General features: G+C 34.7%; 1 protein-coding gene across 1 annotated transcript; it reads left to right on the plus strand.

Moving 5' to 3' along the window:
* Nucleotides 1-12,639: 12,639 nt before the first annotated feature.
* si:dkey-43p13.5 (visual system homeobox 2) lies at nucleotides 12,640-14,927 on the plus strand. The gene is made up of 3 exons (XM_031312852.2): nucleotides 12,640-13,126; nucleotides 13,427-13,584; nucleotides 14,391-14,927. The coding sequence occupies exons 1-3, from the start codon at nucleotides 12,886-12,888 to the stop codon at nucleotides 14,811-14,813; spliced, it is 822 nt and encodes a 273-aa protein (XP_031168712.2). The 5' UTR covers nucleotides 12,640-12,885; the 3' UTR covers nucleotides 14,814-14,927.
* Nucleotides 14,928-17,569: the final 2,642 nt, after the last annotated feature.

Below are 17,569 nucleotides of genomic sequence, written 5' to 3' on the forward strand. Positions count from 1 at the left end.
GTTTATAGCCTTTTGTTTAATTTCCAATAATTCTTGGATCCTGATAAAACTGGAAACAGCCGTCATAGGTACACTTGCTCTTCATTGGTGTGTAACAGACAAATTAACAGCGTGATGCCCGTGCTGTGATGGAAGCCATTTTGCCATGAAAGTGTGAGTTGTTTAGCCCAGTGGCACTGACTTCATCTGAAAACCTCTTGATGGAGTCATAGGGAAAAGTTAAATAGCGTGTGGGCATGCCGGTAAACTAGGAAAGTGGTTGTCCCTATTGATAGTAAATTAACCATGGCGGTAATTGTTCAATCACACAGACCAAAAGATGCTTTGAAGACCTTATGTGGGTAGGCCATTTTACAGCACAAACTGCTGCTGGTGTTTTGTTACATAGAGGGACATGAAGATGGTTAAGGATCCTCAGTGAGGGTGAGACATGCCCACACTGGTGGGTCAGTGGAATCTGTCATTCAGAAATAACAGGCATTCAATGAGATAACCGGGCTGGCTGGCTGAAAGCGGTTTGTCTCAGACTACATTAATGCAGCTGTTTCTTTTAAAATGTAACGCAGTACAAATGTTAGTTTTATTGTGTAAAACAAGAACATACTGAAAACCATGTTTCTTTTATCAGTTTGGGCAACATGTATATAATAGGCTGAGTTGTGACAGTCATGTATAGAATTCAAACCCAAGACATTGTGAATACATTATATATGCATTCCTTTGTCTTCTGAACCCTCATGAAGCCTCCAAATCCCCTTTAATGAATATGTATTCACACATCCATTCCTATAATTAACTTGTTCATATTTAAACCCAATCATGTCCTACCTCATCATGCCTCATACCTGCTGATCTCTCTCTGCTGGCTCTGTCTGATGTGTTAATTGCACCTGTATGGTGTCCTATAACTAGCTGAAAGCTCTGTTTATGGTTATCTATCAACTTACAACTCAAGTCTTAGCAGCGTGGGCTCTTGGTCAGGCGCCAGCATCCTATTGGCTGGGCAGCAGTGAGGCGGAACAGAGATGAATGACAGCTAACGAGGAAGTGGTGGGAGGGAGAGGGGGGGGGGCAACCTGTTGCTGAATGGTCTGACGGACCACTGACAAGTTAACAACCTCTGCCTTTATTCATCATACGAGGCTGGATGCCCTGATATGCAGCTGCTAAATGCTCATTTGTCCATGTGGAACATTTTGCTTCATGGTAATAAAACATCTAGTATATATTTATTTAGATATGGTTATCTACAGTGGGGGAAAGTAACTAGTCCATTTACTTAGTAGAGTTTTGAGGTATTTATAGTTTACTATACTAGTATTTCTATTTTTATGCTACTTAATACTTCTCCACTAAATTGCAGAGGGAAATATTCTACTTTTTACTTCACTACATTTATTTGACATCTTTCGATACTAATTACTTTTCAGGTTACGATTCTACATAAAAAAAGCAAATGCTAATCTTAAAGAATACAACATATTGTCAAGACAGTATTTAGTTTAGGTCCTTTGTCATGTTTCAGATGTCTGAGAGTTATTAGCAGTTCCAACAAAGGTTTCCCCTCCCTGTCTTTAAAATGGATTTTTATTATTGTTCAAGAACCAAAAATGTCTAATTTAATGTTTCACAAAAAATAGCAAAGAGAAGTAAAAACTACAAACAAGTGCTACAGTCGTACTACAAAACTGTATATAGTTAGCTCCACCTCGACCTCCTAAAACAGTAAAATTCTACTTATACATTTTTGCATCAGAAGGGACATTTTGTGCATAACAAGGACTTTCACTTTTGATACTTAAAAAATATTTTGCTGATAATACTTCGGTATTTTTCCCCACTTTTACATAAAATGTAGAATGCAGTACTTTCACTTGTAATTAAGCATTTTTACATTGTTGTATCAGTCGTACTTTAACTTGAGTACATGATCTGAATACTTTTTCCAGCACTGGCCACGGGAATGTTAGATTGTGAAATATTGTTTTAAAGTGCAGGCATATGGTTGTCAATGGGTCTTCCTGCCCATGTGAAAGTGGACAGTGAATGAGCAGCGAGCAGGAATGCGTCCAGCGGAGGCTTCTTGGTGTCTCTCTCAGCTACAGGAGGGGCCCCGATGTGCTGCTACCTGCCCATGCACATCTGTCTGCTCTCCGTCTTCCTCTCAATGGCACCCTCACCTTAGATCATCTCCTCTTTCTCCACGCTTGAGTTGCACTTGGCTTGCGTGGAAAAAATGTGGACCATCTCTCGCCTCTCTTCTCTCTGGCACTTTGATGTCTCAAGTGTGATTGCTCTTGGATTGTGGCCGTTTTCCCTTGAAGGTTTTGACATGAAAAGCAGGTTGGGCTCTCAGGTTTATCCCATAGCCAGTGATCCAGGACTAAAACAATCAGCCTGCTCACTGTGGGATACTATTACCAGGGAGAGTGATGCATGCATAGGGGCTTCCTCAGCCATGAAATACACTTTTCTTCCAAGTTAGTGTGCTGATTGAATTATACCAATCCACGCTGCCATTAATAGATTTTAGTTTGAAGTTTGTGCAGGCAGTTGACACTAAAATACATATGCAAGCAGTCCAAGAATACATTCCCGGTGTGTTTGCGCAGAGCTGGACGACTGAAATGATTCAACATTTGTAATGAATTAAAAAGAAATGAGGCCCATAATTGCAGTTAAGTTTGACCCAATCTGATAAGTATGATAATGTGACATGTCATTAACAGCAGAGGCATAAGTGACAATCCTTAAGCCTCACTTACACTTTCATTAAATATTGATCTTATCTGTGCTCATTGCTGTTCCAGCCTGCAAATTACACCAGATAGATATATTCCCATGACAGTGGAGCTGATGATAATCATCCATCTTTGCATGACATTTGGCAGAACTCTTGCTTTATGAGCTAAAGTGCCTTTCTTGTGGATGAGAAAGAATAATAATGTGCAGTGTTCATGATCTCCATTAGGTTAGATTGTATCTTATCACACTGAGGGCAGAGCATGATAGGTAATCCACTTCAGCCATGTCTGTCAAGAAAAGAAAGGGGGGGGGGGGGGGGTAAATAGACCAATAGATCATTTACTTCAGATTTTAACTTATTGAAAGTGCTTTTCTGCAACAAATTCCAGAACAGGAGTCTTCAAGTTTCCAGATAACACTTGTGTAAGTTGTATATTGGACCATGATTATTGTAGTTATTATTATAGTTGTAGTGTCACACGTCTTAAACTCAGATTTAAGCACAGAAAAATGTTCCCTCTTCAGCACATACATGTGAAAACAGCCTTCTATTGTCTGCACATACATCATTCTGCCAAAAATCCAAGTGAAGCAACATTAAGCAAAACACATTTTTTATTTTAAGGTGACTAAAGTGTTTTCAAATTGAAAGGAGGAGGATTTCAGATGTCCCTTTCCCTCTACTTTGCAATGAATGAATGCAAGCTCAAACAATTCCATTTCAAATTAAAGCCATCTGAAGGGCATCCCATTGGTGGCTTACTAAACCCAAGGATAACGCACATTCTGTCCCTGCAGTTGAAGGTCTGCTAATGATACGATGATTCCCATTTCAGCTGTGAATCTCCAGTGTTGCCTTGTCGTCCAGGGAGCTAGAGATACCTGAGACACCAATAAGGCCTGGCATAAGCCATTACTATTGTTGTCTTAATGCCTCCTTCAATTATGAGCAACTACTGTCAGAACCTCCCCCACCGGTTTTTCACCAATTTTGTCCCTGATTATCTGGATCAATGGGCATTAAAGGACCCAGGCACAGACAAACAGTAGTTTGGGGGGTTGGGAAAAGGGGGTCTACTTTCAGACAGACCAGAAATCCCTTTAACTACCTGTGTGCCAGGGACAAACGGAGATAGCTATTCAGTCGTCAGTCCAATCACACACAGTGTTTATTTAGCCACAGCTCAAAGTAGACACTTTTAATCTATTTTGCTTTTTTCCCTACAGAACTTGCAATCCCAAGAAATGATTTCTTTTAATCTCTGCCTGTCTGTCTGTCGCACACGCACACGCACACGCACACGCACACGCACACGCACATGCACATGCATACACACTAAAGTTGTTTTTAATCAGCTGGTTATATCGCCCATTGATGCACCTACATTAAAGTAATGTAGAGTCTAAATTATTTTTTTTATTCAATATACCTTCTAATTATATAGACGGGATATGGCTACCTTATAAAAATGTTTTTTTAGTAAAATTTCACTGGAGAGTCTAAGTGTCCCATGATGTTCCTAATGCTGTTACAGAATTGTTTTGTGTCAGGAATCAAATTATGGGTGAAATTGGGAATATTTGAAATTCTTTTGACGTAAAAACATATATTTAACTAAATATTGTCTTTCAGTCTCAACATGAGCTTTAAAGAAATCCAAATCGGTCAAACCATAATACTGATTTCTTCACTGCCTCCACTAAGGCATTAATTTAGTGTTTGAACAGGTGCAGATGAAAGGGCCACAGGTGAGGGAGTTGCAGTCCTTGCTGCTCGCAGAGGAATGACCATCCTGTGACTCACCTCGGCTCCGACCAGCTGCCGGCTGCAGAGGTCCCGGGCTGATCAAAGCTGCCTCAGCCATCCAGTTCAGCCGTGACAACACTGACAGCTGAATGTTTTCACCACCATCTGAGCTGATGAGCAGTTAGCTAGATGTGTTGTTAGGTGATATGTATATTCAGATTAATTGACACACCTGTGTTTAATTCACATAGACAGTGCTGGCGATCATCTCATCAGAGATCTATCAACAGTAAGCTACAGCTGCCTTGCTCACAGAAAAAAAGTGTTAATAATCTTCCTGTCTTGGCTGTTAATGTGTTGATGTGTATGGTTTGATCTGAGATGGAAAAATTCTGTAAGTGTTAACACTTTGACTACTGTCTAGATACTTTACAACGATGGTAAGAATACATCATCACCCCTAATTATTGCAGTATATCAGTTAATAACAAACACAGGATAAAACATGAAGACTAAGTCCAAACATCTGACAGTGAATGTTTTTATACTGTTTCAGTGTATTGTTACACTGAAAGTCAATCTAGCAACCTCACGCCAGTTGGTTTCAGAAAGTGGTATTATAGTTTTACAAGTTCAATATGTTGAGTTGACAGTTTAATTTTATTTAAATTTCGGTCTGTACCAAACTAGCACCAAGTTTTTTACACTGTCTTAAAAAAAACAAATTATACCAAAGTGGTATGAAAGTTTATGTAAAAGCCGATGCTAAACTGAATTGCCAGCTTTAATTTGGATGAGGAAGTAACTGAAAGAGTAATGAATAAGTTGGGTCAAATAAAAATTTATAAGAGCCTGGACTAGGTATCGCACCAAGGGTCACAGTCTACAGTCAACTGCTAACTTGCTGGTGTAGTTGGAGCAATGCTAACCACTGAGCCACCGTGCAACGAAGTAAAGTACGTTAATAAAGTATAGTATAGGTACGTAAATAGCATACTATACTATACGCATAGTATGTCGAAAAAAAGTGATGAAACAGTCATAGTACAGTATGTCGAAAAAAGTGATAGTATAGTATGACGAAAAAAGTGATAGTGAAGTGAATAAAAAAGTAATAGTATTGTATATTGATTAAAGTTATAGTATAGTATTCCAAAAGAAGTGATTAAAAACTAGCTCACATGGTAGCACTTCAATGTACAGAGGCTCAGTCCTTGCCGCAGCGGCCGCCAGTTCCGACCTGCGGCCCTTTGCTGCATGTCATTCCCCCTTTCATATCTGAGCTGTCCTCTTAAAAAGTCACAGTATATTATGTCGAAAAAAAGTCACTAAAAAATCATAGTATAGTATGTTGAAAAAAATCATATAGTATATAGTATAGTATAACACAAATAACACAAAAAATCTATAAAAAAGTCATAGAATAGTATGTCGACAATAGTCATAGCATAGTATGTCGAAAAAAGCCATTAAAAAGTCATAGTATAGTATTTTGAAAAAAGATACAGTCATAGTATAGTATGTCGAATAAAAGAGATAAAAAAGTCATAGTATAGTATGTCAAAAAAGTGATAAAAAGTAATCGTATACTGTGTCTAAAAGTCATAGTATAGTATGTAAAAAAGTCATAAAAAGTCACAGTATAGTATGTCAAAAATTCTCATAGTATAGCATGCCGAAAAAAGTGATTAAAAAGTCATAGTATAGTATGTCAAAAAAAGTAATAGTATATGTTGAAAAAAGTCATAGTATAGTATATTGATAAAAGTTATAGTATAGTATGTCAAATGAAGTGATTAAAAGCTAGCTCACCTGGTAGAGCAGGTGCCCACTGTACAGAGGCTCAGTCCTTGCCGCAGCGACCGCCGGTTCAATTGTGGCCCTTTGCTGCATGTCATTCCCCCTTTCATATCTGAGCTGTCCTATTAAAAAAATGCCGAAAAAGTCATTAAAAATCATAGTGAAGTATGTTGAAAACAGTGATAAAAAAAAGTCTTAGTATAGTATGTCAATAGTATTGCGGATAAAGAGATAAAAAATAGTCATAGCACAGTTTGTGGGGTGACCTTATGAAATGGACTAAACAATCATATCAAACATAATATTATACAGTTAAAAAATAGAATAAAGAAAACAATACTTGACCAATATAAAAAGGAAGAGACCTAAACATAGGAAATGAATGGTAATGTAATTTTATTGTTGTATGTTGTGTATTGTGAAAGGTATTGTATGACCTAAAATGTCATGTATGCATATCGTTTTGGTTTTGTAATTATATTATATTGCAAAGTAGGTTCAGGATTTTGTAAACATTATGCTTCCGCCTTTTCCTTCTCGAACTTATCCTCGTTTTTGTTCTTTGTTAAATTGTGATTGATTTGTCTATGTTTGTGTTTTTATTTTGTTTTGTTTTTAAAACATGCTGTTGATTGTTCAAGAAAAATTAAAATTAAAATTAAAATTTTTTTAAAAAGTATGTCGAAAAAAGTCATAGTATAGCATGTCAAAAAAAGTGATAAATAAGTCAAAGTATAGTATGTTGAAAAAAATTATAATAAAGTCATAGTATAGTGAATCAAAAAAAGTCAAAGAATAGTATGTCAAAGAAAGTGATAAAAAAGTCATAGTATAGTATGTCAAAAAAGTCATAAAAAAGTCATATTATAGTATGTCAACAATAGTCATAGTATAGTATGTTGAAAAAAGTCATATCAAGTAATAGTATAGTATGTTGAAAAATTAGATAAAAAAGTACAGTATGTAAAAATAGTCATACTATAGTATGTCGAAGAAGGTGATAAAAAAGTCATAGTATAGTATGTCAAAAAAGTCATATAAAGTAATAGTATAGTTTATCAAAAAAGTAAAAGTACAGTATGTAAAAATAGTCCTAGTATAGTATGTCGAAAAAAGAGATTAAAAAGTAATAGTACAGTTACAGTATGTCAAAAAGTCATAAAAAAGTCATAGTATAGTATGTCAAAAAAGTCATGGTATAGTATGTTGAATAAAAGAGATAAAAAAAGTCATAGTATAGTATGTCAAAAAAGTGATAAAAAGTAATTGTATACTGTGTCTAAAAGTCATAGTATAGTATGTAAAAAAGTCATAAAAAGTCATAGTATAGTATGTCAAAAATTCTCATAGTAAAGGCCCAGTCAGGACAGGGTATCGAACCAAGGATCAAAGTCTGTACTGCCTACTTGTTGGTGTAGTTGAAACAATGCTAACCACTGAGCCACCAAATGTAGAATGTTAAAAAAAGTGATAGTATTGCGGATAAAGAGATAAAAATAGTCATAGCACAGTTTGTGGGGTGACCTTATGGAATGGACTAAACAATAAAATCAAACATATTATACAGTTCAAAAATAGAATAAAGAAAACAATACTTGACCAATATAAAAAGGAAGAGACCTAAACATAGGAAATGAATGGTAATGTAATTGTATTGTTGTATGTTGTGTATTGTTGTATTGTATGACCTAAAATTTCATGTATGCATATCGTTTTAGTTTTGTAATTATATTATATTGCAAAGTAGGTTTAGGATTTTGTAAACATGCTTCCGCCTTCTCCTTCTCGAACACTTATCCTTGTTTTAGTTCTTTATTAAATTGTGATTGATTTGTCTATGTTTGTGTTTTTGTGTTTTTATTTTGTTTTGTTTTTAAAACATGCTGTTGATTGTTCAAGAAAAATAAAAAATACATTTTTTTTAAAGTATGTCAAATAAAGTGATAGTCATAGTATAGTATGTCGAAAATTGTCATAGTATAGCATGCCAAAAAAAGTGATAAATAAGTCAAAGTATAGTATGTCGAAAAAAATGATAATAAAGTCATAGTATAGTGAATCGAAAAAAGTCAAAGAATAGTATGTCAAAGAAAGTGATAAAAAAGTCATAATATAGTATGTCAAAAAATTCATGAAAAAGTCATAGTGTAGTATGTCAACAATAGTCATAGTATAGTATGTCGAAGAAAGTGACAAAAAAGTCATAGTATAGTTTATCAAAAAAGTAAAAGTACAGTATGTAAAAATAGTCATAGTATAGTATGTCGAAAAAAGAGATACAAGTCATAGTATAGTATGTCAAAAACGTCATGGTATAGAATGTCGAATAAAAGAGATAAAAAAGTCATAATATAGTATGTCAAAAAAGTGATAAAAAGTAATCATATACTGTGTCTAAAAGTCATAGTATAGTATGTCGAAAAAAGAGATACAAGTCATAGTATAGTATGTCAAAAACGTAATTTTATAGTATGTCAAAAAAAGTGATAAATTCACAGTATAGTATGTCAAAAATTCTCATAGTATAGCATGTCGAAAAAAGTGATAAAAAAGTCATAGTATAGAATGTTGAAAAAAGTGATAGTAACGTCATGTCGAAAAAGGTCATGGTATAGTATGTCAAAAAAGTGATAAAAAGTAATCGTATACTATGTCTAAAAGTCATAGTATAGTATGTTGAAGAAAAAAAATAAAAAAGTCATAGTATAGTATGTCAAAAATAGTCATAGTATAGTATGCCGAAAAAAGTGATAAAAAAGTCCTATTAAAGAAGGTCAAAAATAGTCAAAGTATAGTGTGTCGAAAAAAGTGATAAAAAGTCATAGTATAGTAGTAACCATCTAGTATGTCAAAAAAGCTATAGTATAGTAGTCAAAAAAATTGATAACAGTATAGTATGTCTAAAAAAGTGATAAAAAAGTCAAAGTGTAGTATGTCAAAATAGTCATAGTATAGTATGTCGTAAAAAGAGATATAAAAGTCATACCATAGTATGTAAAAAAAAAGTAATAAAAAGTCACAGTTTGGTGTCTAAAATAGACATAGTATAGTATGTCGAAAAAAGAGATAAAAAGGTCATAGTATAGTATGTCAAAAAAAAAGTAAAAAAAAGTCATAGTATATAGTATGTCGAAAAAAGGTGATAACATAGTATGTTGAAAATAGCTTTAGTATAGTATGTCAAAAATAGTTATAGTGTAGTATGTCAAAAAAGTGATAAAAAGTCATAGTATAGTTTGTCAAAAAAAGTCATAGTGTAGTATGTCGAAAAAAATGATATAAAAGTCAAAGAATAGTATGTCAAGATAGTCATCATATAGTATGTCGAAAAAAGAGATAAAACGTCATACTATAGTAGTAACAGTCCAGTATGTCAAAAAAAGTGATAAAAAAAGTCATAGTATAGTAGTCAAAAAAATTGATAACAAGTAACAGTATGTCTAAAAAAACTCAAAAAAAAAAGTCAAAGTGTAGTATGTCAAAATAGTCATAGTATAGTATGTTGAAAAAAGAGATAAAAAAGTCATACTATACTGTCATAAGTCATAAAAAAACGCATAGTATATTATGTCAACAATAGTTATTATAGTTATTATAGTATGTCGAAAAAAGTGATAAAAAGTAATAGTATAGTATATCACAAAGTCATAAAAAAGTCAAAGTATAGTATGTCAAAGTAATCATTGTATAGTATATTGAAAAAAGAGATAAAGTCATAGTATAGCGTGTTGAAAAAAGAGATAAAGTCATAGTATAGTATTTCATAAAATAGTCATGAAAAAGTCATAGTATAGTATGTCGGAAAGTCATAGTATAGTATGTAAAAAAGTGATAAAAAAGACAGTATAGTATGTCAAAGTAATCATTGTATAGTATGTTGAAAAAAAGAGATAAAGTCATAGTATAGTGTGTCGAAAAAAGTGATAATAAAGTCATTATATAGTATGTTGAAAAAAAGCCATAGTATAGTATGTCAAAAAAGTCATAAAAAAGTCATAGCATAATATGTCAACAATAGTTACAGTATAGTATGTTGACAAAAGTGATAATAAAGTCATTATACAGTATGTCAAAAAAAAGTCATAGTATAGTATGTCAAAAAACAGATAAAGTCATAGTATAGCATGTCGAAAAAAGTGATAAAAAGTCATAGCATAGTATGTCAAAAAGTAATAAGAAAGTCATGTCAAAAAAATTAATAGTATAGTATGTCAAAAAAGTGATAAAAAGTAATAGTATAGTATGTCAAAGTAATCATTGTATAGTATGTCGAAAAAATGATGAAAAGTAAGTTAACAAAGTATGTAAGTATGTCTAAAAAGTCATTAAAAAGTCAAAGTACAGTATGTCAAAATAGTCATAACAAAAGAGATAAAAGTCTTACTATAGTATGTCAAAAAATTTATAACAAGACATAGTATAGTATATCAAAAATAGTGATAAAAAGTCATAGTATATTATGTCGAAAAAAAAGTCATAAAAAGTCATAGTATAGTAGGACAAAAACAGTCATAGTAAAGTAAGTCGAAAAAAGTGATAAAAGTCATAGTATTGTATGTCGAAAAAAGTGATACAACGTAATAGTATACTAGTACAGTATAGTATGTTAAAAAAGTGTGTTGTAGTATGTTGAAAAAAAGTCATAAAAAAGCCATAGTTTAGTATGTCAAAAATAGTCAGAGTATAGTATGTCATAAAAAAGTCATAGTATAGCATGTCGAAAAAAAGTCATCAAAAAGTCATAGTATAGTATGTCAAAAATAATCATAGTAATGTATGTCGAAAAAAGTGATAAAACATAATAGTATAGTATGTCGAAAAAAGTCATAGCATAGTATAGTATGTAAAAAAAGAGATAAAAAGTCATAGTGTAGTATGTCAAAAATACACAAATGGCCCAGCCCGGACTGGGGATCGAACCCAGGGTGAGAGTGTGCAGTCTCTAATTGCTGGTGCTAGAGAAGAAGCCTGAAGAGGATCTGAAGATTGCTCCATTGACTTTCAACATAAAAGAAAAAAGACTTAATATTTTAAAAAGTATAATGGTAGAAAAAAGTAGAATACAAGCACAAATGTCCTTAAAGAGCTAAACATTTTGATATTTGAATGGTTTTCGTAGCTGAAAGTATGCAGTAGCAAGTAGTAGGCGACCAAAAGTCATACGGAAGAATCAAATAACAATACTGTGAATGCTGCATTCAGACAAAAACTAAGAAGGCCATTTAACAAGATATCGGACTATATCAGACCATGTGTATGTAAAAAAAATATATACATAAATAAATACAGTAATTTTAACCCAATTCTCAAGTAGCAATTCATTTTCCTTATCCAAACAAATATGGCAGCCAGTGGCTGCCTTTTCCAGAAATCCATAAATAAGGGACTATATGTTGTCAAAGTTTCAAATATAAAGATGACATAAATGTATGATCGTAAGTCTTATAAGGATTGAAAACTATGCCATGCAAAAGGCACATTTGTACCACTGTAGTAGTTAGGCACAATAATTTAGGTGTTTGTTATTCTCACAGGTGTCACATTTTCATTCCACCTGGTTTACCTCGTTTAATATTTCATTAGTACATTTCTACTCTCATGTAAAGAAGGGATTTGTGTGTGTACGCTGCCACTACTCGTTAAGTTCCCAGGCATCATTATTTTTGCACATTCTGTCTTGGCGATGTGGAAAATAAACAACCCAACTTTAGAATTTTTTTTTTTTAATTAAATCAACAATAGAGTAAACACAAAGTACTAGGAGGGATTATAAACATTCAGCAAATGAGCTTTCAGGTTTGTCTCTTCACTGTCAGGAGTGTGTTTATCCTGGAACCTGTTGTTCAGGGTCTGCTGCTTTTGTGCTTGTTTTCATCCCTCAGGACTTAACAACTTGTGTTTTGATTATGGCTCCTTTGCAGTAATTTGTTCTTATTATATTTGACAACAGTTAAACAGACCAGATAAGAGTTGTGCAAATCTTTTAAGGCAAACGTGTCTAAATATGCATACACATCTGAGTTTCCACACACTGAGCTCCTGTCCATCTCACTGATTGAAATTTCAGAAGCCAAAGATGTTGCAACTTGTCCCAGGTAGGCAGAGAGAGAGAGAAAAATCCAGGGGACACATACCCTTCCACTAAAATGTGAGAAACAGATTGCTTTTGGAAAAGTAATGACAAATACAGCAAACATTGATGGAGTAATACTGATAATCCACTGAGATGAATCACAGGTTGCATTTTCACCTCCGTCCTGAAAACCAAGCCCTGCTGTGTGTTTGGAGGTCATGTGACTGGGAAAGGCGGGGGAGAGGATTTGGAGGAGAAGCACAGAAAACTAAAGTGAGACCACCTCCACTACTCAAGCATTACCTTTACTCTTCAGACAACCTGCATACCTGTTGAGCCCCTCAGCCACATGCAGCAGCTTTACCAACCAACTGGACAGATACATGTAGTGGACCATCACTGTTTTCTATTCTAACCTTCATGGACTTTGGGATGCATTTAACCATTCCGTCAGCATCCCTGTAGGAGTCAACCTGGCCCTTTTCAGTGGACTGACACTTAATATTGGACTACTAACAGCATGGACATGTTTGGCCCAGGGCAACTGGTATCTACTCTCCTGCCTGCAGTTTTCCAATCACCTGCAGCTCACTTTTTCCCTGCATTCCCAACCAGACTGGGCTCTCAACCTCAGATTCTGATCCCGGGGCCCTTTATCAGCTATGAATCCTTGAGGAATTATCTGCAGCCAGAGCCTTGCAAGGAAGCTTTTCTCCTGGCAACACAGGCAGTCGGGATGGGGCCACTCACAGAGGGCATAGGTGAGTTCAAAATAACAGCTGTTGTGGCCAAAAAGGGGCAGAAAATACAGGACTTGTGGAGATAATGCACAGCCAAACTGGCACAGTTTGACCACAGTCTCTAAGACAGTCAGTGAGCACCATCTGATTGCAGTGTAAATGTTTACAAAATATTGACTAACAGCTCGTAACTAACAATCAATTATCAAGCAGTGTTAAAGTGGGCCTAATGATCGCTGTGCTAATTATCCAATCTAGAGCCATTAGTTCCTTGTCACCCGTTGGCGATTGTGTAATTGGTGCTTTCGCTGTGCTTTCCAGATGAACAGAGGCCAGTGAAGCAGCGTCGTGCACGGGCCAACTACAGCAGCTGGCAGCTGGAGGAGCTGGAGAAGGCCTTCGAGACCACCCACTACCCAGACATCTTCATGAGGGAAGCCTTGGCCCTCAGACTGGACCTCATCGAGGCCAGAGTACAGGTAATTGGTAGTACACTGAACTTCTTCTGGAAATGTTCGCTTCATACTCATTCAACTCACTGATATTAATTTTGATGTACAGTGTGCAAATAAAGCTCTTCAGCCCTACAAACTCGTTTGCAGGTGCATCAGTACCAACTAGTGCTGAGAGATAAACATTATTTAAATCCACACACATTTCTTAATTCTATTCAAGATGTTAACATTTTCAACAATACCAAAAATGTGATGCTGAATTCCAGGGAGATGCATCATTTTACAGCAAAGAAAGGCTGTCTAAAAAATGTATATTTTTGTCAGTATAAATGCAATGTAGCTTTAAAGTATAGGTTCATATTTTTTCAAGTCTGCCTTAAAAATATACTCAAATTTAGAGTATAAAGTATAAAGAATAAAGTATATTGAAACAGTCATTGATTTCTGTACTTGTGCCGCTTGTCTGTGCTGGCCGCAAAGAGATTCCTTAGTAACACGGCTACACTGTAAGAGATGGAGGCCGAAATTTTCAGTACTTGCAAAAGTGCTTTCCAAATTTCAGCTGAGACCAATATGAAGCTTCAGCAGTCAAAGTTATTACAACAACCTAAAACTCAGTTGGCTTAAAATGGGACCATATCCTAAAATGTGCTGAAAAAGTGGTCAAATAGTGTGGATAAAGGTTGTTCAACTTTGAAGCTTAAATTTGAGCAAAACATTTTTTTTGTCATTTTGAAACTGTTACAAGTTGTTACATTACAAATGTATTTGTTTATTTATTTATACTTGCATATCATTTATATTGAGTACTCCTTCATTTCACTTTTCAGGTTTGGTTTCAAAACCGCCGTGCCAAGATGAGGCGGCAACTGAAGCTCCAGGGCCAGCTTGCAGGGCCTTATGTAAAAAGAGACAATGATGAAACGTCTGAGAAAGCGAGCAGGAGTTTAAAACAGCAGACAGAAGGTTCTGACGGCGAGCACTGGGAGAGACGGCAGGAAGGAGAAAACTATCCATGGACAAAAGCGGCGGGCACTGCGCTGAGCGTGCGCATGCAGCCTGTAACCCAGAGGCCGGGGAAGTGGGAGAGGCCGGAGGGGCCAAGCTCAGAGGAGCTCCGCACGTGCAGCATCGCCAAGCTGAGGGCCAAAGCCAGAGAGCACGAGGCCGAGATCCACAGCACTGTAAACATGTCAGGAGGCGACACACAGTCACAAACACAGGAAGATGATGCCATGCACAGTGATGGATAGTTTTCCTACTTCCTGTTTGTACAGATAATAATAATAAAAAGCTATTAATACTATAACTATTAATATGCAGGAACATACTTTACTAAACCTGTCCATCTGGGATGAGGAGCTTAATTAGTTAGCTAAGCATATAATGTTATAGTCATCTTCTACATGATTTTCCAATTAAAATGATAAACAAGTACTTATCTTGTCACACTATTTTCAATTTTATCTTCATGGTATATTCCAACTAACCTCTTTGATGACATTTTCTGGACAATTTTATTTAAATATAATTTTAAAAGTTATTTTAATACAACTGTAAAACTGTAAATACTCTCTGTACCCTCCCATTTTCAGTCCTTTTAGAACTGATTGATTATCTCACATGCATGTGCTGTTTATGTCTCCATATTCAGAACGCTGTTTTCAACAAGTCATGCATGTGACTGAGGTTGTCAACAGTGAATGAATGTATACAGGTCATTCTTGAACAGATAACAGTGACAATTGATCACATCTTACATCTATACATCTTATCATATCAGTCTATCAGGGTGCAGCTGAAATCTGATACAGTCAAATCATTTCTAAATGATTTCACTAAAGACGAGCTAATCCTGACCTCTCGGGTTACCTTCACAGACAGGCAGGATGTCTGCATGCAGCCACACATCCTCACAGGAAACAATGGAAATAGCTGAAAAATGAAATCGTGAAAAGTGAGTCTACTGTATATAGATGGTACATGTCTATTTTGTTTTAAACTATATGCATCAAAAACATAGTACACTTTTTTTTGTTTTCATTGATAGTGACACAGATTCCATGAAGATATGTGAATCTGAAAAGGTGAATATTTGAGGGCTTGTTTTAAAATCGTTAAACGATCAATGCATTCAAAATGATAATATCATAATTCATAATAGGTGTGGTAAATAAATGGTGAAGTCACAAAATGTGACACAATGTGGTGTTTTTTAAACATCCTTGATCTGGCTATAGCCCTAAAAACACTTGTTTGGCTAAATTCAGGTTATGAAAGCCATTTTCTTTCAGTCGTTAAACTGCAGACAAAATTATTCGGAGTGATAGAGTAAATTATTAGTAGGGCTGGGCGATATGGCCCTAAAAAAAATATCACAATATTTCAGAGTATATCCTTAATAATAATAATATTCTTGATGATATGACAAAATACTTAACAATATTTTATTATTAATTACAAGTACATACAATTGCAACAACATAAGTGTTATAGTGTTATATGTCAGCATTAACATTAACAGGTTGCCTTCAAATATTCAGTAAAAAAATTATCTCTGTTTTTTAGTCTGTAAACAACAGTAACTCAGAGTGAGATTCAGATTCTGTATAAAATATAAATGTACAACAAAGTGCACATCTACAGTTGCCAAATTAACAGGCAATTACGTCAACAAGTCAGAATATTTCCATTATCACAATATGATTTTTTTCATATCATATAATATTAAAAATGTTATTCTGGTAAAACGATATGATATGGCACACCCCTCATTCATATTTCCATGTCTGTGTCTTTAAATACTGCCTCTGCCCAGAGTATTTTATATCATGCTTTACTCAGTCAAAACAAAGTACAATATCATAAGAGGTTGGATCTTCTGATAACATAGACCTATAAGAAGTTATATATATTATAGTAATAATAATAATAATAATAATAATAATAATAATAATAATAATAATAATAATAATAATAATAATAGATAGTACAAGTAATGGATGCTACATACTTCTGCATGGAAATTATAGTAGCACGTCTGTTTGCATGTATTGTTAATGCATTTGACCACAGGTTGGGTTAGTGGTGAAACAGTCTCTAGCAGTGCAGTGTAACACTGCCCCCTTCTGGGCATGAAAATGTCCTCAGACAGGATAGATGGGACTGATAGGTCAGACAAGGCAACATGCAGTATGTGTTTTCAAAATCCAACTAATGCATGCATTTTAGCCACACATCTCTTATTTAGTTGTAGGGACAATAGTCAAACTGTTGAAGGTATGTTACTCTGCTTCATTTCAACATGGAGACCATGTTGTTGTGACAAATAAACAATGTCTTGCAGTCTAAGTTTAAACTACTTTGTCAGAGAAGCATATTGGAATATTAGAGTTATTTTTTTTTCCTGTTTAGATGAAATGACTTCAAACTTTGCGACATAGCTCTGACAAACTTTACAAGTAAAAATTTCCATGATCAGTTTACTTTATGAAAGTGGCTGAGAAATCAAGTCACAAGGTTTCCCTAAAATTTGGTAGGACACAATAATATGGGCTAATTAGGGCAGAATCTGACAAATAACAAAAGTTGGCCTCAATTAGGCCCCAATTAGGCCCCACACAAAGATGACTGGGGGAAAAAAATGTATGTCATAGATTCAGTTCTGTTATCATACTGTACACTGACCCCGATATGCTGGCTGAGAAAGCAAGCCTGGTGTTTTAATTACATACAGCATCTTCCTCCTTTACTGGGACCCCAAAAAGATGAATTTTAGGAAGCATTTGATTAAAAATGAATTATTTAGGCTATATTAATATGGTATTTAAATAGACCTTTTATAGGCTACAAAAGCAGAGCAACATCCTTTCTCACAAAACAATGGCTCTTTAGTCAACTATATTCTATCAAATAAGTCAAAGTCTCTATGCCTCATCAGAAGTAATCTAAAAAACAACAAAATAAAATGTCAATAGGCCTACATTTGTTCCCTTCAGTCAGACTGTTA

This window comes from Sander lucioperca, chromosome 21, assembly GCF_008315115.2.
Source record: "Sander lucioperca isolate FBNREF2018 chromosome 21, SLUC_FBN_1.2, whole genome shotgun sequence".
Taxonomy (NCBI): Eukaryota; Metazoa; Chordata; class Actinopteri; order Perciformes; family Percidae; genus Sander; species Sander lucioperca.